This window comes from Bos grunniens, chromosome 23 (assembly GCF_055505025.1).
Source record: "Bos grunniens cultivar Pamir isolate PY7600 chromosome 23, Bosgru_T2T1.0, whole genome shotgun sequence".
NCBI classification, from domain to species: Eukaryota; Metazoa; Chordata; class Mammalia; order Artiodactyla; family Bovidae; genus Bos; species Bos grunniens.
The window spans coordinates 39,403,166-39,426,863 of NC_141187.1; the positions used below are offsets into that span (position 1 = coordinate 39,403,166).

Genomic DNA, 23,698 nt, shown 5'->3' on the forward strand with positions numbered 1-23,698 from the left:
TGCTTTCAGTTCTTTTGGGTATACGCCCCAAAGTGGAATTGCTGTATTATAATTTTTTGAAGAACCACAGTACTGTTTTCCATAGCAGCTGTACCATTTTCGATTCCCACCAGCAGTGTACAAGGATTCTAATTTCTCTAAATCCTTGCCAATGCTCATTATTTTGTTTTTAAAGTAATTACCATCCTAATGGGTGTGACGTGGTATCTAATTGTGGTTCAGGGTGTACCTTTTAGGATGTTCCTCTAGTCATTGAAAAGTAATTCTGCTAGAACCTTCCTGCTGGAACTAAGTGCTGCCATTGTGTATTTTCACTTTCGCCTTAGAATAGGTTGCTCTGGAACCCTGAGGTTCCAGTTTGCTCTGGAACATCTGAGGACTGACTAGAGACTCATTGTTGGGAAGAAGGTTGGAGGGGTGGGTTGTGTTTGTGTATAGGGGGGAAACTTTTAATCCATTGTGAAGTGTTGCATTTGAGCACCAAGAGTTCAGGGAAAAGATGCTGGTCAGATGTGGAATCAGAGACCATTATGGCTGGAAGAGCCATGAAAGACCACTTCAAAAGGAATTGATTTATTCAGATACTATGTCCTTGATCCCTTCTAAAAGCAAACTGATGCTGAAGTTTTCATTCTGAATACTCTGAAAAGTCTAAAGTACTTTTCTAGGGTTAATTTTTTTTTTCTCTAGGGTTAATTTAATGGTTAAACCTTTCAATATATTTTGTGTTAAGTCCCTTGCTCTTTCCTAAGAGTATCAGTTCGGTTTAGTTTGGTCGCTCAGTTGTGTCTGACTCTTGGCGACCCCATGGACCAGCACGCCAGGCCTCCCTGTCCATCACCAACTCCCGGAGCCTACTCAAACTCATGTCCATTGAGTTGGTGATGCCATCCAACCATCTCATCCTCTGTTGTCCCCTTCTCCTCCTGCCTTCAATCTTTCCCAGCATCAGGGTCTTTTCAAATGAGTCAGTTCTTTGCATCAGGTGGTCAAAATATTGAGTTTCAGCATCAGTCCTTCCAATGAATATTCAGGACTGATCTCCTTTAGGATAGACTGGTTTGATCTCCTTGCAGTCCAGGAGATTCTCAAGAGTCTTCTCCAACACCACACTTCAAAAGCATCAATTCTTCGGCACTCAGCTTCCTTTGTAGTCCAACTCTCACATCCATACATGACTACTGGAAAAATCATAGCCTTTGACTAGACGGGCCTTTGTTGACAAAGTAATATCTGCTTTTTAATATGCTGTCTAGGTTGGTCATAACTTTTCTTCCAAGGAGCAAGTGTCTTTTAATTTCATGGCTGCAGTCACCATCTACAGTGATTTTGGAGCCCCCCAAAATAAAGTCTCTCACTTTTTCCACTGTTTCCCCATTTATTTGCCATGAAGTGATAGGACTGGATGCTATTATCTTTGTTTTCTGAATGTTGAGCTTTAAGCCAACTTTTTCACTCTCCTCTTTCACTTTCATCAAGAGGCTTTTTAGTTCCTCTTCACTTTCTGCCATAGGAGTGGTGTCATCTGCATATCTGAGGTTATTGATATTTCTCCCATTAATCTTGATTCCAGCTTGTGCTTCATCCAGCCCAGTGTTTCTCATGATGTACTCTGCATACCTAAGGGTATTAGGAAATTATAAATATTTTATAGTTTCTTTTAGGTAAAATATTTTTGAGAGAGAGGTCATTGAGATTTTTCTAAGGAAATATAGTGCCTATTTTACATAACTAGATAGTTTTTGATATTGAAAGTTTAATACAGGGCTGTCTCTTTTTCTGAGCGTCTTTGGAATACCCCCTTGGATTTGGGCAATCTCTTATTTGGTGTTAATTTAAAATGAGAAAAATTAGAGTCAGAAAACAGCTGATGAGGGACTTCTCTGGTTAAGATTTCACTCCCTGCAGCGGGTTGCAGGTTTGATCCTTGGTCGGGGAGCCAAGATCCCATATACCTCAGGGCCGAAAAACCAAAACATAAAGCAGAAGCAATATTATAACAAGTTCAATAAAGACTTAAAAAAAAAACAGTCCATATTTTTTAAAAAATTTTAAAGCCCCCCGCAAACCAACTGGTGATTGTTTTGGAAAAGCATTTGCTTTCTTAGGTACCAGTGAGGGAAAGGGCTTCCCTTGATATCTCAGTTGGTAGAGAATCTGCCTGCAATGCAGGAGACCCCGGTTTGATTCCTGGGTCAGGAAGATCTGCTGGAGAAGGGATAGGCTACCCACTCTGGTATTTTTGGGCTTCCCTTATGGCTCAGCCAGTAAAGAATCTGCCTGCAATGTGGGAGACCTGGGGTCAATCCCTGGGTTGGGAAGATCCCCTGGGGAAGGGAAAGGCTACCCACTCCAGTATTCTGGCCTGGAGAATTCCATGGCCTGTGTAATCCATGGGGTCGCAAAGAGTTGGACACAACTGAGCAACTTTTACTTCACTTCACTTCACAGTGAGGGAAGCCTCAAGGATTTGATTCATCGGCATCTCAAAAAGAATACGTTCTTTATCTTAGGATAATGCTAAGGGCTGAGGGTAGGGAAGACGCTCAGCAAAGTGACCTCACAGTCAACTAAGGCTCTTTCCAATAAGAAGTCTCCAGTTTGTCGGTGGGAAAGCAGCTTTGCCTCATCTCAAAGGACTGGAGAAGAAACCTTTGGGTTGGTCACTTCTTCTACCAGATGAGGGTATGGTTATCTTTTAACATCCTCCAAACGAGTACTCTACCGAGCAAAACATCCATGTCTGAGAGGCATCTTGATGTAGAGTCTGCAAGGAGGAGGGAAAGAAAATCCACACTCGGGCCAAACAGCAAAGGTTCTGATTCTCGCTTCCCCGTCCAGGTGAATTTTGTGGCCTGCCAGCTCTCTGCTCTGTGTGCTGCTTTCTGGTTCCGCCTCTACTTGAGTCCCGGTGAAACCAGTCCTGCTGTCCGGCATGCATTTGCCACCATTTTTGGCATCTATTTTGTCATCTTTTGTTTTGGCTGGTGAGTATGAACCTCCTACGTTCTAAATGTTTATCATTTGAGTGTTTTGTGGAGATATTCTTGGCATTTCCCAGACACTAAGGAAGAAAAAATATGACATTTACTCTTATTGTAAAATAATGGGGATATTGCAGGAATCTCCAGAAACTGAAACCAATAAATTGACTCTAATAGAAGTTAATTCAGTGAATTTTTCTTAAAATTAGACTTCTGCTGATCTCACCCAAGATCATGTAAATGGAATTTTCCTAGCAAGGAACTTTTCCTAACTGTTATAGCTATTGGTGTTTTTCTTGCATCACTGCTAGAGATAGTGGCATTAATCCTGCACTTAGAGTAGAAGAAAAGTTTTAGGGCCAGTCTTTGGGAATGTGTCCTCCTTTAGCAGGGAAAGCCTTTTCTCTGCTAGGTAAGCTGGGCAGATCTCATGGGAGGGATACTTCTTGGGGAAGAAGTTCTAGAAATAAACATTTCTAGAAGTTCAACTTGAGGGAATTTGTTCAGAGTAGTAGCTTATGGCTCCTCCTCCTCCAGTGAAAATTTGAGAAAGGATGATGAGTATTTTGAATCACCCCAAGGTCAAAGTGTTGGTGTCTGGGGCAGCTCAGTTTTGGTCTTGATACTTTAAAGTTAGAAAGAACTCTCTTCTCTGCAGTTGGAGATCTATGTCATGACTTCCTAGTGTCGTTTCAAGGTATCTTATTTGCATAGAATGAAAATACTTGATTTATTTTCTCTTAAATAAACATGAGTTGACTGATCACTTGCTTTTTGGTGGGAGTGGAGGTGGAGACAGCCAAGAGGTATGTTAATATGAAATACATTCGGTGTCCTCCCTTTCTCCCCACAATGTCCTGCAGGTATTCTGTGCATCTTTTTGTGCTGGTGTTAATGTGCTATGGAATCATGGTCACTGCAAGCATATCCAATATTCACAGGTAAGACCCTGGGGATGAACAATGCAAGGTGAGCTCTTTCATGATCTTTGAAATCTGTTTCCAGGATGAAGAGATGCCTTCTCCATTAGCCACATATGGTATATCCTAAGTTCTCTGGGATATCTGAAGGGAGGGATGGAAAACCTTAAATTCTGGGGGTCTTTGGAGAAAGCTGTTTGGGAAAAAAAAAGTGTGATGCAAACTGGGACTCAGGGGAAAGAGAGTTTATCAGAATTAGGCAGCCTCATTTGTCATGGCACCAACCTGGAAAGTGGTCACCTTATGGAATACTACTCAACCATGAAAAAGAATGAGTGATTGCCTCACACAGTGCCATGGATGAATCTCATCATCAATGTGCTGGATGAAGGAGATCCCACGAATTCTCTTCTCAAAAAAGCAAACTAAGCTGTAGTGACAGAAATCAGATTGGGGTAACTGGCAGCAAGATGGCTCAGGGAGATGTGAAAGGGATCATGAGAGGTGTGAAGCAGCCTGGGGAGGGGGTGATGGATATGTCTGTTATCTTGAACTTGGCTCTGATTTTCTGAGTATGACATGTGTCAAAACTTTGGATACTTTAAATGTGCCCAAAGAAGTGTTAAAAAGGGAAGAAATATTCTTACTATGCTATTTTGATTTCAAAGTGCAGAAGTAATTTAATTCTACCTTGAAGGCTGCATGCTTGGACAATCCAGGAAAATACCTGGAGTGGCTGTCTTGTATTGTCTCTGATTCCTGTGGTCTTTCTGAAACCTCAGAATTAATTCAGCCTCTCAGTAACACTGGAATGTGAGCTCTGTGAAAACACAGACTTTTCTCTCCACTGTTGTAGCCTCAGAGCCTAGAACAATACCTGGCACAAGTAAAGACTCAGTAAATATTTGTGGAATGAATGGCTGAATATACTTGAAAACACATTCATGCTTCAATGGCTTCATTTTTGATAACTTCTCTGGAAAAGCAAATGCCTTATTTCAACCTCAGAAAACTCTTTGATTAATAAGACTATTGGCACAATAGTTTTCCTTCTTAAAAGAATTGGAATTTAATTTTTTAGTGTATCATCTTGTAATTACTTCCAATAAAATTTTGGTTTGCAAGGGAAAATATTTTTGCCTGCTTTTAACTTGGATAGTCACTTAACTTTGTGTTCGAATGAACTTGGGAAATTTGAATTCTAGTCATCTCTCTGCTAAGTGTCTTCCTTAAAGAGGATAGAGTCATTCCTTCAGAAGGGAAATAAGAAATCGGTATTTCTATAATTTGTTAAGAATGGATTTGGGAAATGCTTCATGTTATGACAAAATGCTTTTTTTTTCAGTAGGAGGTAAAAATGCGTGGCTTTTCCTCCACTTGACACTGGAATTAAATGATGAATAAAAATGTCACATCTCTAAAGCAGATTTCCAGCTACCTTACAAACTATAATTTGTCAGTTCTCCCTGCATCTGTGTGATGCTGGTGAGGTGGGGTCCATTTTTCAGAGGGTCCAGCTGTATTTCCAGGCTTGCTGTGTTAGTCTCCAGCCAGGAGTGGAATCCTCCGGCGTTGGTAGGGAGAGCCCTTCACGGGCAGGCTCTGACTATTTCTTCATGATAACATTGTGGTAGCAGAGGGCCGTGTCCTAAGACTGGAAAGAAAAAAATGCCAGAACAAGTTCTTCTCCTTTTTCTGTGCTTGTCTGGTTGCCAGGACTGCCGAAGTCAGGAGTGGCTCACATTTCCCCATGGAGGGAAGTTGTTTCCTCTTGCTGCTGGGAAAGAACACCAGGCAGGGGTCAGGAAACCTGGCTGTTTGCAGCGGCATGAGGTTGGAAAAGCCAGGCGGCGGCTTTGCGTGTCGGGCTTCCCGCCTATGCGACGTGGGGTTTGTCGTGGTGTTTGTTGTTTAGTTGCTGAGTTTTGTCCGATTCTTTGTGACCTCATGGACCGTAGCCTGCCAGGCTCCTCTGTTCATGGGATTTCCTAGGCAAGAACACTGGAGTGGGTTGCCATTTCCTACTCCAGGGGATTTTCCCCGATCCAGGGATTGAACCCACATCTCCTACATTGGCAGGTGGATTCTTTACCACTGAGCCACCAGGGGATGGTTTGAGCTTAAGTTTGCTTCGAGATTGCTGGGTTCTTTGTGAATTGTTTTCCTCTGCCTTTCCCTGAGTTATGAGTTGTGTTCTATGCATAGCTGGGAATAGGAGGGGAAGATGGTGGTACTTGCTGCCATGTGGACCTAACCCACTGCAGAGCTGCCTGTTATTCAGGATTTATCTAGAGAGTTCATGAAGTACCGATGCTGTTTACTTCCCAGGCCACTCTGTTGGGCAAAAATCACAGGTGTTCACTTACTTTATATGAACCCACTGGAACAGAATACAGTACCTCCTGGGATGGAAGGCCTCGTGTGGGAACTTGGTGATGCAGTTACCAACTTTTGAGGCCAAGCTCTCTTAAATATGTTTCATTAAATTGATATATAAACTCTTATTGAGTATATCAGTATACAATTACATTTACTATTTCCTATCATTACGGCAAATATATTCTTTCTAGGAGAACTCTATAGGGTATAGATTTTTTTTTTTCCTAAGATGGAAAATGATGAAAGTTCAGAGAGGTGAATGGGTGTACGTGCTCAGTCATTCAGTCATGTCTGGCTCCTTTGTAGCCCTCCAGACTCCTCTGTCCATGAAATTTCCCAGGCAAGAATACTGGAGTTGGTTGCCATTTCCTACTCCAAGGTATCTTTCCAACCCAGGGATCAAACCCATATTGCTTGTGTCTCCTGCATTGGCAGGCGGATTCTTTACCACTGGTGCCACCTGGAAAGCCCCGGGTGTACAAATGGCTCTGCAGTTGAGTGAGTTTTCACAAAGTGAATGCACCCCTGCAACTGCCACGAAGGTCAGCGAGGACTGTGTCACCGTCATTCATGCTCCAATCTCTACCACACCCTTCCTTCCTAAAGTAACTACTGGCCTGACTTCTCACACCTGCAGATGAGTTTGGCCAGTGCTTGGATTTGAACTCATGTTGGTCTGGGCCCAGAATACATGCTCTGTCTGCTGCTCCTGGATTCAGGTTTTTCAGGGGAAATGAATGTATTTCTCTATTGTCTGGGGACTCAGTACTTGGCCCCACCCTTGGTAAGTGGGTCATAGTATAATAATTGAATTGAACTTGCTTTTCTCTCTGGGTGAAGGGTCCCAGGAAGGCATGGGCGTAGCTCCTTTTGATTCAAATTGATTCTGGAAAAGTCTCTCCAATCTTCTTTGTGCTACTGCCTTGACCCTTGTGAACTGGCTTGGGAGGGGGGACAGGTACTAGAGGGAAAAGCTCTAACTCCATTCTAGTACTTCAGCTCATAAGGGAGTTTTTTCTTAAACATTTGCTTTGTGTACCATCTTCTTGGTCTGGAAGGGGTTATGGTTGAACCCAGGGAGGGAAAAGTCATTTCTGTGTGGTAACATCTTTGCTTGCAAATAATGAAGAGAACTAAAGTTATAGAGTGCTTTACTGTATCTGGCTTAGCATCCTGCTTTCCCTTGCTACCAGATGAATGTTTATTATCCTTTCTTTACTATTCCTGAGGTTGATTTAGTCTTGATGAGTTATTTTAATGTGAATTTGTGAATTTCAACATCATTCGGTATCAGAATATACACCTTCCCAGTTTTATTACATTTGTTTGAAAATCATCCTTGTGAATTTATGTCTGTTTATGATGGGCTCCTGAACCATTCAGTTCAGTTCTGTTCAGTTGCTTAGTTGTGTCTGACTCTTTGTGACCCCATGGACTACAGCACGCTAGGCTTCCCTGTCCATCACCAACTCCTGGAGCTTGCTCAGATTCATGTCCAGCGAATCGATGATGCCATCCAACCATCTCATCCTCTGTTGTCCCCTCTCCTCCTGCCTTCAATCTTTCCCAGCATCAGGGTCTTTTCCAATGAGTCAGTTCTCCTCAGAAGGTGGCCAAAGTATTGGAGTTTCCTGCTTCAGCATCAGTCCTTCCAATGAATATTCAGGACTGATTTCCTTTAAGATGGACTGGTTGGATCTCCTTGCAGTCCAAGGGACTCTCAAGAGTCTTCTCCAACACCACACTTCAAAAGCATCAATTCTTCAGTGCTCAGCTTTCTTTATGGTCCAACTCTCACATCCATACATGACTACTCGAAAAACCATAGCTTTGACTAGACGGACCTTTGTTGGCAAAGTAATGTCTCTGTTTTTTAATATGCTGTCTAGGTTGGTCATAGCTTTTCTTCCAAGGTGTTTAATGTTCTCAGTTTAGTTCATTGCAACTAACAGTTAAGAGAACCTCTTGGTGGCCGAGAGTTTGGGTGCTTAAGGTTACAATGAATTGGAGAAACAGATACATGTAATTTTAATGTTATGATGATGTGTTAGCATAGAGCACTGGAGAAACACAGGCAGTTGAGCAGTGAATTGTGTTGGGAGTTGGGGTGGGGTGGATGGAGCAAGACTATGCTAGGTGACATTAGAGCCCAGCCATATCAGATAAGCCATATCACCCAAGACAGGCGGGTCATGGTGGAGAGGTCTGACAGAATGTGGTCCACTGGAGAAGGGAATGGCAAACCACTTCAGTATTTTTGCCTTGAGAACCCCTTGAACAGTATGAAAAGGCAAAATGATAGGATACTGAAAGAGGAACTCCCCAGGTCAGTAGGTGCCCAATTTGCTACTGGAGATCAGTGGAGAAATAACTCCAGAAAGAATGAAGGGATGGAGCCAAAGCAAAAACAATACCCAGTTGTGGACGTGACTGGTGATAGAAGCAAGGTCCGATGCTGTAAAGAGCAATATTGCATAGGAACCTGGAATATTAGGTCCATGAATCAAGGCAAATTAGAAGTGGTCAAACAGGAGATGGCAAGAGTGAACATCGACGTTCTAGGAATCAGCAAACTAAAATGGGCTGGAATGGGTGAATTTAACTCAGATGACCATTATATCTACTACTGTGGGCAAGAATCCCTTAGAGGAAATGGAGTAGCCATCATGGTCAACAAAAGAGTCTGAAATGCAGTGCTTGGATGCAATCTCAAAAACAACAGAATGATCCCTGTTCGTTTCCAAGGCAAACCATTCAATATCACAGTAATCCAAGTCTGTGCCCCAACCAGTAACGTTGAAGAAGCTGAACGGTTCTATGAAGACCTACAAGACCTTTTAGAACTAACACCCAAAAAAGATGTCCTTTTCATTATAGGGGACTGGAATGCAAAAGTAGGAAATCAAGAAACACCTGGGGTAACAGGCAAATTTGGCCTTGGAATACAGAATGAAGCAGGGCAAAGGCTAATGAGTTTTGCCAAGAGAACGCACTGGTCATAGCAAACACCCTCTTCCAACAAAACAAGAGAAGACTCTACACATGGACATCACCAGATGGTCAACACTGAAATCAGATTGATTATATTCTTTGCAGCCAAAGATGGAGAAGCTCTATACAGTCAGCAAAAACAAGACTGGGAGCTGACTGTGGCTCAGATCATGAACTCCTTATTGCCAAATGCAGACTTAAATTGAAGAAAGTAGGGAAAACCATTAGACCATTCAGGTTTGACTTAAATCAAATCCCTTATGATTATACAGTGGAAATGAGAAATAGATTTAAGGGACTAGATCTGATAGATGAGTGCCTGATGAACTATGGACTGAGGTTCCTGGCACAGTACAGGAGACAGGGATCAAGACCATCCCCATGGAAAAGAAATGCAAAAAAGCAAAATGGCTGTCTGGGGAGGCCTTACAAATAGCTGTGAAAAAAGAGAAATGAAAAGCAAAGGAGAAAAGGAAAGATATACCCATCTGAATGCAGAGTTTCAAAGAATAGCAAGGAGAGATAAGAAAGCTTTCCTCAGCAATCAATGCAAAGAAATAGAGGAAAACAACAGAATGGGAAAGACTAGAGATCTCTTCAGAAAATTAGAGATACCAAGGGGACATTTCATGCAAAGATGGGCTCGATAGAGAACAGAAATGGTATGGACCTAACAGAAGCAGAAGATATTAAGAAGAGGTGGCAAGAATACACAGAAGAACTGTACAAGAAAGATCTTCATGACCCAGATAATCACGATGGTGTGATCACTCACCTAGAGCCAGACATCCTAGAATGTGAAGTCAAGTGGGCCTTAGAAAGCATCACTACGAACAAAGCTAGTGGAGGTGATGGAATTCCAGTTGAGCTATTTCAAATCCTGGAAGATGATGTTGTGAAAGTGCTGCACTCAATATGCCAGCAAATTTTGAAATCTCGTAGTGGCCACAGGACTGGAAAAGGTCAGTTTTCATTCCAATCCCAAAGAAAGGCAATGCCAAAGAATGCTCAAACTACCGCACAATTGTGCTCATCTCCCACACTAGTAATGCTCAAAATTCTCCAAGCCAGGCTTCAGCAATATGTGAACCGTGAACTTCCAGATGTTCAAGCTGGTTTTAGAAAAGGCAGAGGAACCAGAGATCAAATTACCCACATCTGCTGGATCATCGAAAAAGCAAGAGAGTTCCAGAAAAACATCTATTTCTGCTTTATTGACTAAGCCAAATCCTCTGTGTGGACCACAATCACACACAGGAAACTGGAAAATTCTGGAAAAAACTGGAAAATTCTGAAAGAGATGGGAAAACCAGACCACCTGACCTGCCTCTTGAGAAACCTATATGCAGGTCAGGAAGCAACAGTTAGAACTAGGCATGAAACAACAGATTGGTTCCAAATAGGAAAAAGAGTACATCAAGGTTGTATATTGTCACCTGCTTATTTAACTTATATGCAGAGTACATCATGAGAAACGCTGGGCTGGAAGAAGCACAAGCTGGAATCAAGATTGCCGAGAGAAATATCAATAACCTCAGATATGCAGATGACACCACCCTTATGGCAGAAAGTGAAGAGGAACTAAAAAGCCTCTTGATGAAAGTGAAAGAGGAGAATGAAAAAGTTGGCTTAAAGCTCAACATTCAGAAAACGAAGATCATGGCATCTGGTCCCATCACTTCATGGGAAATAGATGGGGAAACAGTGGAAACAGTGTCACACTTTATTTTTTGGGGCTCCAAAATCACTGCAGATGGTGATTGCAGCTATGAAATTAAAAGACGCTTACTCCTTGGAAGGAAAGTTATGACCAACCTAGATAGCATATTCAAAAGCAGAGACATTACTTTGCCAACAAAGGTCCGTCTAGTCAAGGCTATGGTTTTTCCATTGATCATGTATGGATGTGAGAGTTGGACTGTGAAGAAATTTGAGCGCCAAAGAATTGATGCTTTTGAACTGTGGTGTTGGAGAAGACTCTTGAGAGACCCTTGGACTGCAAGGAGATTCAACCAGTCCATTCTGAAGGAGATCACTCCTGGGTGTTCATTGGAAGTACTGATGCTGAAGCTGAAACTCCAGTACTTTGGCCACCTCATGTGAAGAGCTGACTCATTGGAAAAGACCCTGATGCTGGGAGGGATAGGGGGCGGGAGGAGAAGGGGACAACAGAGGATGAGATGGCTGGATTGCATCACCGACTCGATGGACATGAGTTTGAGTGAACGCCGGGAGTTGGTGATGGACAGGGAGGCCTGGCGTGCTGCGATTCATGGGGTCGCAAAGAGTCGGACACGACTGAGTGGCTGAACTGAACTGATATCAGATAATTTGTGTCCAGATAGACCATATGAGGGAGCAAAGAGTTGCAGACAGAGGAAGGAGAAGGAAATCTGGCCTGAAAATTCAGGATTTAATTGGAAGGGAGCAGTCCGGTGTGGTTTAGCACATGATGGACATGGAACATGACTGGAGGTGATCCAAAAAGGAACTGTTAAGGTAGAGCTTAGCATGTGCAGCAGCTGGAATGCTGTATTCAGGAGTTTTGATGTGATTAGACAGTAGGGAGTAGGCGTGGGGTGGAGGAGCAAAACTCTTTTTTAAACGGCTTTATTTATCAGTCTATGGCTGCGCTGGGCCTTCGTTGCTGTGTCCAGGCTTTCTCTCATTGCAGACAGTGGGGGTTGCTCTCTAGTTGGGGTGCATGGACTTCTCATTGCCGGAGCTTCTCTGGTTGTGGAGTACAGGCTCTAGGGCATATGGGCTTCAGTAGCGGTGGGCTTAGTTGCCCCAGGGAAGGTGGGGTCTTCCTGAACCAGGGTTGAACCCTGTGGCTTTTAAGTCAAGAAACATTCATTTATTGTGTGTTCATTCAACACTGGCGACAGTCTCAGCTAGTGGTGAATGAAACACACGTGACTATCCTTACTCTCATGGGGCTTTCCGGCTTGTAAGGGAGACAGTGGTTAATCAGATGATCATATATCTTTATGTGTACAAGTTGATGAATGTTCTTAATGGCATGCATGCATGTGTGTGTGTACATTGCTGGTTTATACCATAGGATGATCCTCTGAAGGAGGCCAGGGAGTGAACAGGAGAAGGTGGAAATTGAAGCCTCAGGCATCAGCAGGGAGGGTTCTGAGCAGAGCACTGGGACTGCTGATGCCTAAGGAGTAGAGGGAGGAAGATAGGCTGAGCAAGAGCCTTGGAAGAACTGACCAGAGAGCTGGGAAGGAAACAAGGAGAATGGAAGCCAAGGGAACAAAGTGTTTCAGGAAGGGAGTGGTTGGCAACAGGATAATTTATATTTTAGGAAGATCACTGTGTAAACAGGATGGCTTGTGAAGAGGAGGATCTGAGTGCAGGACCTTACAGGTCCGCGGTTCCCAGCTCTGGGTGCACGTTGTAGTCACACCTGCCACATGTATCCCTTATCAATGAAATTAGAATATCCGGGGGTGGGGCCAGTTACTCCCCAGGTGATTCCATCATGCTGCCCCAGTCGAGAACGACTGCAGTGGTCCAGATGAGGAAAAATGAAGGGCTGAGAGCCGTGTGTGTGCAATTGAGGAGCAGGGATGTGCTGGGAGGGAAGTGGACCAGGTAGGACTTGGCGGCTAATCGCATGTGGTGGGTGAGGGAGAGAAGAGAAAGTCGATTGACTGCATGCACAATGATCTGATCCTCGGTGGTTTTTTTTGGTTCTAGATACTCCTTTTTTGTAGCAATGGGCTACCTTACAATCTGCCACATCAGTCGAATCTACATCTTCCACTACGGAATTCTCACTACAGATTTTTCTGGGTGAGTATCTTCATTTGCGTTGGGGTGGTTGGGTGGCTTTGACTCAGTTCCCTGGGGTCTGTAAAGATCGAGAACACAGGTATGAGTCATCAGTGACTTGGTTAAATCATTCGGTGAGACGGTGCACGTGAGGTTGAGGGCGGTGATTTGATTGCTCCGTAGGATGGTGAGCTCTGCCGTTGTCATAAGGCAGGGTTGCCAACCACATGCCGTGGGCACTGTCTGGGCTGCCACTTGATTCTGTAGTTATATTGGAACATGCCCAGGCACTTACTCATGTATTTGTTATCTGCGGCTGCTTTTTGCACTATGGTGGTAGCACTGAGTAGTTATGACAGAAACCATATGACCTTACAGAAGCCAAAATATTTCCTATCATGCCCTGTACAGAAAAGTCTGCCAATCCCTATTCTAAGGTCCCAAATACAGCGTTGGTGTTTTATCTCTTACTAGTTAATAACACAAAATTCTTCCATAGGAGCTGATAAACATTGGGTTGGCCAAAAAGTTCGTTCGGATTTTTCCATGTGCTGTTACAGAAAAGCCAGATGAACTTTTTGGCCAATCCAACAGCTGTTCTGTGAGCCCCATTGAGTGACCCCTGGCTGCTCTTGCCTTCCCAGGTCCCCTCCCCAGCTCCCCCAGACTTCTGGCAACCAGAAGGGTAATGCATAGCAGGGGTCTCCATCCTTCTTGTAAAATTTTGTCTGTCACTGCGGCCTTCACCCAGGGGGCCACCCCTCTCCTAGTGGGTCGCCTGGTGAAGGTGATGGTGAATCAGTGAACAGTTTGTGCTCTGTTGATGCTCTTTCAGGAACAGCTTTTTGCGAATCTTGAGGAACAGGCACTAAAGGAGAGATCCTCCTCCTCACAGGTCATGTATTCTCCACGTCACTTCCTTAGGAGTTCGCTTTTCGTCTACGCAGGCGGCCTGAGGTGACCTGCCTTTCATGGGCTGAGTTGGTAGAGAGTAATCAATGAAATAAGGGCTACAACTTACCACTCATTTGTATGAACTTCCCAGTTGTGCAACTAAACTCTCCCATTGTGACGAGACTTCAGGAGGCGAAGTGTTGCCTGGAACACAGAACCTGTTGCCTTGAAACGTCCACAACCCTAGTTTGGTCTCAAACTGGCTTTCTGGGCATAAGTTCCTCTTACCCTCAGTCCTCTGGGTTTTGCCTTTTTCTCTTTGAGTTGCATCCTTTCTTTTTTGAGTTGCATCCTTTCTTTATTCCTTTCCTCCCAGATTGTGGACCACTATCTTTCAGTTTCCTGAAACAGATTTACAAACTTCTTTCTGTTTTTTTTCAATGATGTGTATGGCTAGCAAAATATGGAAAATGTGGGAGCAACAAAGATTAGCAACACAGTCGCAAAGTTATAGCATTAAAAGTAATTTCAAAATGGTGGTCATAACTCTCCTTAGAGTTTAATCAACAGACTTCAGTTTTTTTGGTTTAACCCCAGAACTATGTCTCCCGTTCCCAATACTTAGAAGAGCTTCTGGTCTGTCATAGTGAAAGGGAAGTGGTTCAGTCATGTTCGACTCTTTGCGACCCCATGGACTGTAGCCTACCAGGTTCCTCCATCCGTGGGATTCTCCAGGCAAGAATACTGGGGTGGGTTGCCATTTCCCTCTCCAGGAGATCTTCTCGACCCAGGGATTTGAACCCAGGTCTCCCACATTGGAGGCAGACACTTTACCATCTGAGCCACCAGGGAAGAACACCTGGCATGTCATAGGTGTTCACTAAATGAATGAGTTAAATACTCTAGTATTTGAGAAAGCCAAAAGGGTGTGAGGCAGGATTATAAACATGAAAATCTTGCATTAAGATTGCTTTGCAAGCATCTTTGCTTCCCCTTACCTTCTCAATCCGTGTTGGAGAAAACCACTCCAGAGAAAGTGGATGGGGATTGTGTAAGAGCAAAGCCATCATCGATCAGATCCACACTCCAAGGAGTGGCTTGGGTTCTGCCTTGGAAGTACCTTCATTCACCATTCAGCAGACCTGACTGAGAACCTGTAGATGGCAGGCGCGATTATAGGAGACAAAGGTGAGGAAAGACTGAGGAAGAATGCATGTGCAGTTACCCATTCCAGGTTTGTGTAGGGAGGCCGCATGTGAGCGCGTCACCATGAACTGGTTTGACGAGCGTGCCCCTAATTCGTGTCCACTTGGAGCCTCAGAATATGTTCTTATTTAGAAACAGGACCTTTGCAGGTGTAATTAGTTAGTGTGAGGGCATGCTAGATTAGGATGGGCCCTAAATTCACATGGCAGGTGTCCTTATAAAATGTCCACAAGAGAGAGAGAGATACACAGGGGGAGGGTGGCCACGTGAAGACGGAGGCAGAGATAAGAGTGATGCAGCCACAAGCCAAGGGACTCCAGGGGCTGCCGTCCGCCCCAAGGAGCCAGGGAGAAGCATGGAACGTTCTTCGTCAGAGCTTTCAGAAAAACCCAGCTCTGCCAGCACCTTGCTTGTGGCCTTTCTGACCTCCAGAACTGGGAGAGGTTATGGTGGCTCTAGGAGATGAATATCCATTGTTCTGATTTCATACATATATCTGCTGACTGCAGTCCCCAGCTCTTGGTCAAACAGGACACAATGCCTCCCTCTCCACATTCCTCCCTGCCTTCATGACATCTCCAGTGGTTTTGTCCGTAAAACTCTCGAACGGTTGTTACGTCATTTTTAGTATAATTGCAATTGTGGAAAGTTACCAAAAGGGAAGGATAGAGGGCAAATTATGGGAAGACAGTCATGCGTTTTTGAAACGGGGTGGATTTGGGGTTTGACAGCACTGGAGGATGGAAGTTCCTGTCCACTCCACTGTCAGCGGCGTAGGCGAAATTGTGCTACATTTCCTTATGTGGTGTTTATCCTCCGGCATTTTTGGGTCTGCTTGTGTTAAGAAATCTCTTCTTTACATATAAAAGTGCAGACTGTTTGAATTAGAAAGGACACTTCTGTTAGGGAAAGGAGACAACGAAAATGTGTCTGCTCCTGTACATTGACGGTGATTTAGAGCCCTAATTGGCAAGTGACCATACTTTATTCAGTTCCTGGAAGATATGTGTCTTTTTTTTTTTTTTTAATTATAGGGCATTCTTAGGCAGCAGCATTATTTTTTCCCTGTCATCCTAAATGCACAGTGCCTCACTGATAAAGATCCATCTTCTTGGGTAATGTCAGAAACGTAAATGGAGAGGTACAAACTAACCGGAAATTGACACAGTGTTTTACATCACACATGGTCAATAGGAGAGATTCTGACGGTCTGTTCTCATTGTGTTAGCTGCTCAGTCATGTCCAACTCTTTGTGACTTCATGGACTGTAGCCCACCAGGCTCCTCTGTCCATGGAATTTTCCAGGCAAGAATATCGGAGTGGGCTGCCATTCCCTTCTCCAGGGGATCTTCCCAACCCAGAGATCAAACATGCATCAGATTCTTAACTGTCTGAGCCACCAGGGAAGCCCCAGTAGGAAACCGTTCTCATGATGAACATGCAAGCAACCAGCAGTTCTCTTTCAGAATGGAATTTAACACTCCTGTTTATGTTGGTCTAAGAATCTTATTTAGGATTTTGTTGAGGAGTCAAGCAGTGATTTGAGGTTACACTTGGTGTTTTAAGGCAGCAGCCTGATGTGATAGCTGTTCTCTTCTGAGCACGCGTGCAAACCTATGTGCCTAACACCGTTGTTTAGAGCAAGAGCGCAGACAGGAGGTGACCAAGATTGGATTATGTCCGTGTTGTTACAATGAGGTGTGTGTGTTAGTTGCTCCGTTGTGTCCAACTCTTTGCAACCCCACGGACTGTAGCCCACCAGGCTCCTCTGTCCATGGAATTCTCCAGGCAAGAATACTGGAGTGGATTGCCATTCCCTTCTCCAGCAATGATGTGTATGTGTTTCTAATTTGGGGGAGTACATAAACTTGTACTTCAGATTACTCTGGGTCTTGAAATTTTATCATTCTGAAAGTAATCAAAGCTGGTGTGAATGGCGAGCGTGACACACAAGATTCACTTTTATTAGTGATGCTGATGTCATTTGTGTCAGTACACACAGGGCCAGTGCCCTCCGTGTTTTCTCTGTGAATGCAGGTTATTAAAAATATGGGAAGATTTAACTGTTCTCCCTGGGGAAGCTCAACAATTGCTTGTAATAAAGCTGATACTTGATTCCTTTTAAGTCTGTGATAGTGAACTGATTGTTTTTTTGCTCACAGAAGGGTGCAAATCGAGTTTTCTTCTGAGGGCAACAGCAAGAAGGAACCTTAATCCTTTTGCAGACAGGGCCAGATTCAGGCAGATAATTGCCCTGTCATCAGGATGGCAATTTGAGTTGCTCATGTTTTTTTGAAAACATCATGAAATGAGAACTTTTATACGCTGCTAGTGGGAGTATAAATTGGTACAACTGTTCTGGAAGGCAACTTAGCCACAAATTTTAAGCAAGAAATTTTTAAAAGTTTATATCATATTATGAATTCCTAGGAACTGAATTACCTGAAGGAAATCAAATTTATTCATATGTGTGTTCAACTTATGAATAGTGCAACTTGTCCATCATAGTGCAAAATTGGAAACATCCTAAAGGGTCCAAAAGAGGTGAGTGGGTAAATTGGGACACTAAACGGGGATTCCTCGGTTGTCCAGTGGTTCAGACTCCGTGCTCTCACTGCTAAGGTCACAGATTCAGTCCCTGGCTGGGGAACTAAGATCCCACAAGCCACATGGTGTGGCCAAAAAAATTAAAAAATAAATTCTGGTACTAATATGCATCCATTAAAAGGATGTCTTCAAAGAATATCTAATAACACTGGAAATGCTTACAATATAATGGAAAATCAAAACCACACCAAAAAATACGTGTATTGAGATTCCATTTTCATGAATGTGAACATGTGTGGGGGAAAAAAGAGTGGAGGGAAATAAATACTAAGACAGTGATTCTGTGTAGGGTTGGGGAGTGGTCTTAATTGATTTCAATAATTGTTTTTTTAATTTTATATAATAAGTTCTAACTGTCATTTAAACATAATACAGTTGAATGCACACTGTGCATGCTTCTCACGGTGAGCTGCAGCCTACCCCAGTGGAACAACAGCCATTTGTGTTCCTGGTTATCCTGTTGGGCATTCTAGAAATACCACTCACTCACACCCCCTGGGGTAGGAGAGTTTGTTTGCCCTGTTGTTCCATGGGAGATGTTTTCCTCTGTTGGTTTACTATAATCCCAATCACTGACCTGATCAGCCCGGTGGAAATAGGGGGTCTGTGTCTTAGATTATATTACTTTTTGATTGAAATGCAACATGGATGGTACTATGGTATTTGAGTTTTATCCTAAGTCAGTAACTCTGATGTCTCAGTAAGCTGTGCCATCTGAGTTTGGCATCTGATCTACCCATTGGCTTAAATAAATCGATGAATGAAAAAGTGTTCAGAATGGACATCCTCTGAGCAGGAGCGTATGGCTCCATTCCTTACACCCACAGGAAAGTAAGAATGGAGGAGGAGTCTAACCCCATTTCCTTTCCTACAGGTTGCCAGTGTGTTTTATAAGCCCATGATCCCACATGTGAGTTGTTTCTTATTTAAGTTGCTAGAACTTTCTTCAGATACTTCAAACAGAAACACTATATTATTGAAAGTATAGTCTGGGTGATGAGTAACAATATTTGACCCATAGCTTCTTTCTTTTGCCCCCCTAGAAGGGAGATTTTTTTTCCATCAAGAATGATAACAATATGATTCTTACATAGACCTAAAGGTACAGATTTCATGTGGAATAACTGTTATTCATTTACATTGACCCAGATATTTACTGTTATGCATTTTATTAGTCTGGGTTCTGTGAGAAGTGGATGCCAAGGTGGGAACAGAAGTATAAGATTTGTTGGGTGAAATACCTGTGAGGGAAAACATGCAGGTAACTAAACAGGGAGGTTCTTCCATCTGGGGGAGCCATCAGATGGACATGCATGTCTGACCCCTGAGATGGACAGGAAAGGAGGGGACTGAGGTCTTGGACTGCAGTGCAGTTCTTGTAATATTTCAGCAAGTTCAGGGATAAGTCCTCGAGCTCGGATCCCCAGCTGAGGAGCACCATACCTGGCCTGGAGGGCCTGCTGGGTACCCAGCTGTGCTCAGTCATTGACTGGACACAACCTCAGGAGGTGTGGGTTCAGCACCAACAAGGCGATGGAACCAGAGGATGGAGCTGGAGCCCGTCAATTACGCACCCCCAGCAGCCAATCAGAGAGCTGCTTTCTCATGCCCATTATTTCTGGGAATAGATACTAAATGCTTTGCTGAACGTGTGCCTAATTGTGAAATACATTAAATCTAACTCCCTGGTAAAGGAAAACAAATGTTACATTTCTTTAAAAAATTTTTTTAAAATTTTATATTAGAATATGGTTGATGAGCAATGTTAGTTTCAGGTGTATAGCAAAGTGATTCAATTATAAATATGTATCCTTTTTTCAAATTATTTTCCCATTTAGGTTATTACAAAATAGAGTTCCCTAAGTTATATACAGCAGGTCCTTGTTGGTTATCTATTTTAATTATAGCATTGTGTACATGTCCCTCCCAATCTATCCCCCCCCCCGACACCTCATTTTCCCCACTGGTGACCATATTCATTCTCTAAGTCTGTGAGTCTGTTTCTGTTTTGTAAATAAATTCATTTGTATCAATTTTGTAAGATTCTGCATATAAGTGATATGATATTTGTGTTTCTCTGCCTTACTTCACTTAGTATGATCATGTCCATGTCCCTCCATGTAGCTGTAAATGGCATCATTTCGTTCTTTTTAATGGCTGAGTAATATTCCATTATATATATATACACACCGTATGTTCTTTATCCATCCATCTGTCTTCTGTAAAGAGAGAAGACCAAGCTAATTCTGTGACACATTTTCTTTATGGATATATCAATGTTATAAACCCTTTAAAAATGAAGTTATAAATTAAATGAAATGTAGAAACTAAGTTTGCAAAGTGCATGGTCATCAGAATGTGTGTCTCAGAATACAAAAAAAATTTGTGCTGGGCTTTGTGTAAAGAAGGCTGGGAGCTTAGGTCCTATTACTGATTCCTCAGACTTAGTCTTACAGGATAAAAAGGCTTTGGGGAAAAAAGGTCATAGTTGGCAACCACTTGGAATGTGATGCTTAGAGTGAGTCCCTTTCAAGATAAATAGCGCTCTGCATCTGTTATACATTCTGGGTTAGAAGTCTGGTAGAATATCAAGAAGATGAGCTGTGAGGTTATATTGGGTCTATAAGGCCAAATTGCTCTTACAGAAAGTTTTGATGTATCTTATTTTTAGGACCCAAACCTCCATGTTCTTGAAGCAGTTATTTTTTTTCCCCACTACATAAGAGTGTAATCAAAATCAGTGTCAGCTGTGAGCTGTCTTGCTGCCCTAGAGTGACCACCCTGGGGACCCCTGTCCGCCACTCCCATTTCTCCCCAGTCCCGGAGAGCAAGCCGTCCCTCCCTTCCACAGGCAGACCCCTCACTTCCCCTGCTCTTCACCTTTCACAGTGTGAGGACTCTTGTTTCAAATCTTGGCAGTGGGGCTTTTGCAAATGAGATATAAAGTTGGATGTAGGTGTTAAGATTTCAAAGGGCCTTTGTTGACATGCTCTTTAAAATAGTGTATCTTTCTAGCTTATACTGGTAGTTTAAAATATTACATGTTTATTCTTTTAAAGAGATGGAAAATGGAAATGGGAACAAGAGGAATTAAAGAAGAAAATGACCTCAGAGAGAGGAGGCTGAGTACAGTGGACACATCAGCTTTGGCCTGAGGATGCTTTGTGTCCATCCCATCCTCCCACACCTGGCGTGGCCAGAGCTCAGGGCCCAGAGGCTGTGCTGCACCCTAAGGTTATCTCAAGGATGCAGTCATAGACACTGACCAACCCTCAGCTTTGTATGTAAATGAGCCCTCAGAACATATGGGTTAGAGATGGCAAATTCAGGAAGAAGCCATGAGGATGGAGATCAGAAAACCAGGCTAAACTTAGAAGGAAGGTATGGTAGAGGTACTTTAGAGGAAGGTACGGTAGTTGGGCGGTGAGATTTTATCTTGTCTTATGGGGCAAGAATAGAGCTATTAAAGGTACTGAGCTAGACCAGATGATTACAAAAAGCAAACTGTAGCTTTATTGAGATATAATTCACGTACCATACAATTCACCCATTTAAAGGACACAATTCAGCAGGTTTTAGCATATACGCAGAGTGAATTTACAGAGTCTAACTCTTTACAGTGGTTAATTTTACATTTTCATCACCCTCCTACCCAAAGAAACTTGTATGCATTAACTATCACTCCACATTTCCTCCCTTCACCCCAGTCTTAGGCAACCAGCCATCTATTTCATTTCCCTGTGGATTTGCCTATTCTCGGCACTTTGTATAAATGGAATCATGCCGTGTGTGGCCACTGGGTCTGGCTTCTTTCACTTAGCATAATGTTTTCAAGGTTTATCCATACTGGAGCATTAGCAGTGCTTCATTGTTTTTTATTGAATTATTGAATGTTCTGTTGGATGGACATGTGTGTGTGTGTGTGAGTGTGCTGTGCTCAGCCATGTCCGACTCTCTGTGACCCCATGGACTGTAGCCCGCCAGGCTCCTCTGTCCAGGGAATTTTACAGGCAAGAATACTGGAGTGGGTTGCTATTTCCTCCTCCAGGGGATTTTCCCGGCCCAGGGATCAAACTCACATCTCCTGCATTGCAGGCAGATTCTTGACTGCTGAGCCTCCTGGGGAGGCCCTGGATGGACAAACATATCGTGTTTTATTTGCCCATCAGTTGATGAGAAAGAAAAATATGTCTACACACAGACTTGTACATACATGTTCAGAGCAACACTTCATAACAGCCTGAAAGGAATAATCCAAACACCCATCATCTGATGGATGGATAAATAAAATGTACTTATGTAACATTTGGGTTATTTGGGTTGTTCCTTTGGGGCTGTTACGAATAATGTTGCTTTGAACATGAATGTACAAGTTTATGTGTGGACACATCATGGGTACATACCTAGGAGTGGAATTGCTTGGTCATATGGTCACTCTATGTCTAACCTTTTGAGAAACTGGCAGACTGCTTTTCAAGGAGCTGCACCATTTAATATTCCCACCAGTAATGTATGAGGGTTACAGTTCTCCGCCTTGTGGCCAAAACAACCTGTCTTTTTGATTCTGGTCATCCTGGTGCTTGCCAAGTGGTGTCTCATGGTTTTGATTTGCGTTTCTCTGATGACTGATGACAGCGAAACATCTTTTCATGTGCTTATATCTCTTCTTTAACATCAATGTCCATTCAGAGCCTTCTAAATTCAGGCCATCTAAACTGTCCATTCAGGCCATCTAAACTGGTTATTTTTGTCTTTTTAATTCGGAAGAGTCCGTTGTGTAGTCTAGTACAGGTTCCTTAGCAGATGTATGATTTTCACATATGTTTGTACATTCTGTGAAATGTCTTTTCACTTTTTCTTGATGGTGTGTGTCCTTTGAAGCACCAAAAATTTAAGTTTTAATGACAGCCATTTAATCCGTTTTCTTTCTCTTTGGTTGCTTGCGCTTTTGTGTTATATCTAAGAAGCTGTTGCCACATTGAACGTCATGAAATTTTCTGCCGGTGTGTTCTTGTAAGAGTTTTGTAGTTTTAGCTCTTCCATTTGGGCCTTTGAACCATTTTTAGTTACTTTCAGTATGCTTTTTATGTGGCTGTCCAGTTGTCCCATCACTATTTGCTGAAAAGACTGTTCTTGCCTCCATTGAACTATCCTGGCACCCTTGTTGACATGGGTGTCATTTCTTAAGCTTTTTTTTCCCCTCAAATTAAGATTGTTGCTATTTTAGGTCACAAAATGCTTTATTTACAGGAAGCTACATTTTACAAATGTGTTTCTTTTTTTTACTACGTGTGCACGGAAGAATTGCTTTTAAATAGAACAAACCATGTTAGACCATATTAGGATGAAGAAGCCAACATATATACCCATCCAGGTTGTACCAGGGCACTGGATTGGGTGTTTCCCAGACAAGTGCTGCTTACGCTTAAATGTGCATTTGAATTCCATGGAGATCTTGTTAAAATTCAGGTTCTCATTTTATGGTCGGGGATGGAGCATAAGCTTCAGCGTTTCAGACAAGCTCCAGCAGATGCTGGCAGTGTTGCTTCTGGAACTTAGCTTCGAGTAAAAATGCAAGAGAGACTTTTCCGGGTGATCTTGCTGTTCACTTGTTCTACTTATTCAAGGTGATTTGGAAGGGGAAAATTGTTTTGAATTCCATGGTTTTTGTATTTTACTTAATAACCGTCAAGATGAGAAACTACCAGGGCCAGAGATGGAATAAACATTTTCTCCCGTGGCGATGTGGCCAGTCTTCATTATTTTCTATCTTCCTTTCAGGCCTCTGATGATTGTTACTCAGAAGATCACAACCTTGGCATTCCAAGTTCATGACGGTGAGAACAGCAGCCCTCCTTTTGGGTCTAAGAGTGAGCCTGACCTTCAGAGTTCTTCTTTTCCACTGTATACACAGCCTAAAGTTTAGACAAG

General features: G+C 42.9%; 1 protein-coding gene and 1 long non-coding RNA gene across 24 annotated transcripts in view; both read left to right on the forward strand.

Annotated features, from left to right (window-relative positions):
- MBOAT1 (membrane bound glycerophospholipid O-acyltransferase 1) overlaps positions 1-23,698 on the forward strand; it is a 111,210-nt gene that overhangs the window by 55,789 nt on the left and 31,723 nt on the right. For 19 of the 23 annotated variants that reach the window (XR_015152427.1, XR_015152428.1, XM_086370086.1 and 16 more), the window contains 4 exons: positions 2,842-2,987; positions 3,848-3,925; positions 12,986-13,081; positions 23,549-23,604. Coding sequence is in view for 18 of the 23 variants with exons in the window: in XM_086370086.1 (XP_086226212.1) it covers positions 2,842-2,987; positions 3,848-3,925; positions 12,986-13,081; positions 23,549-23,604 (376 nt within the window). In the remaining 5 variants the exon portion in view is untranslated. Of the gene's footprint in view, positions 1-2,518; positions 2,686-2,841; positions 2,988-3,846; positions 3,926-12,985; positions 13,082-23,548; positions 23,605-23,698 lie in introns of those variants that run through there. The other 4 variants (XM_086370087.1, XM_086370089.1, XM_086370105.1 and 1 more) reach the window with 4 other exon arrangements.
- Positions 13,090-23,542, forward strand: LOC147347665 (uncharacterized). The gene is made up of 3 exons (XR_015152429.1): positions 13,090-13,745; positions 13,896-17,704; positions 18,642-23,542. It is a non-coding gene; the product is annotated as an uncharacterized LOC147347665 (long non-coding RNA).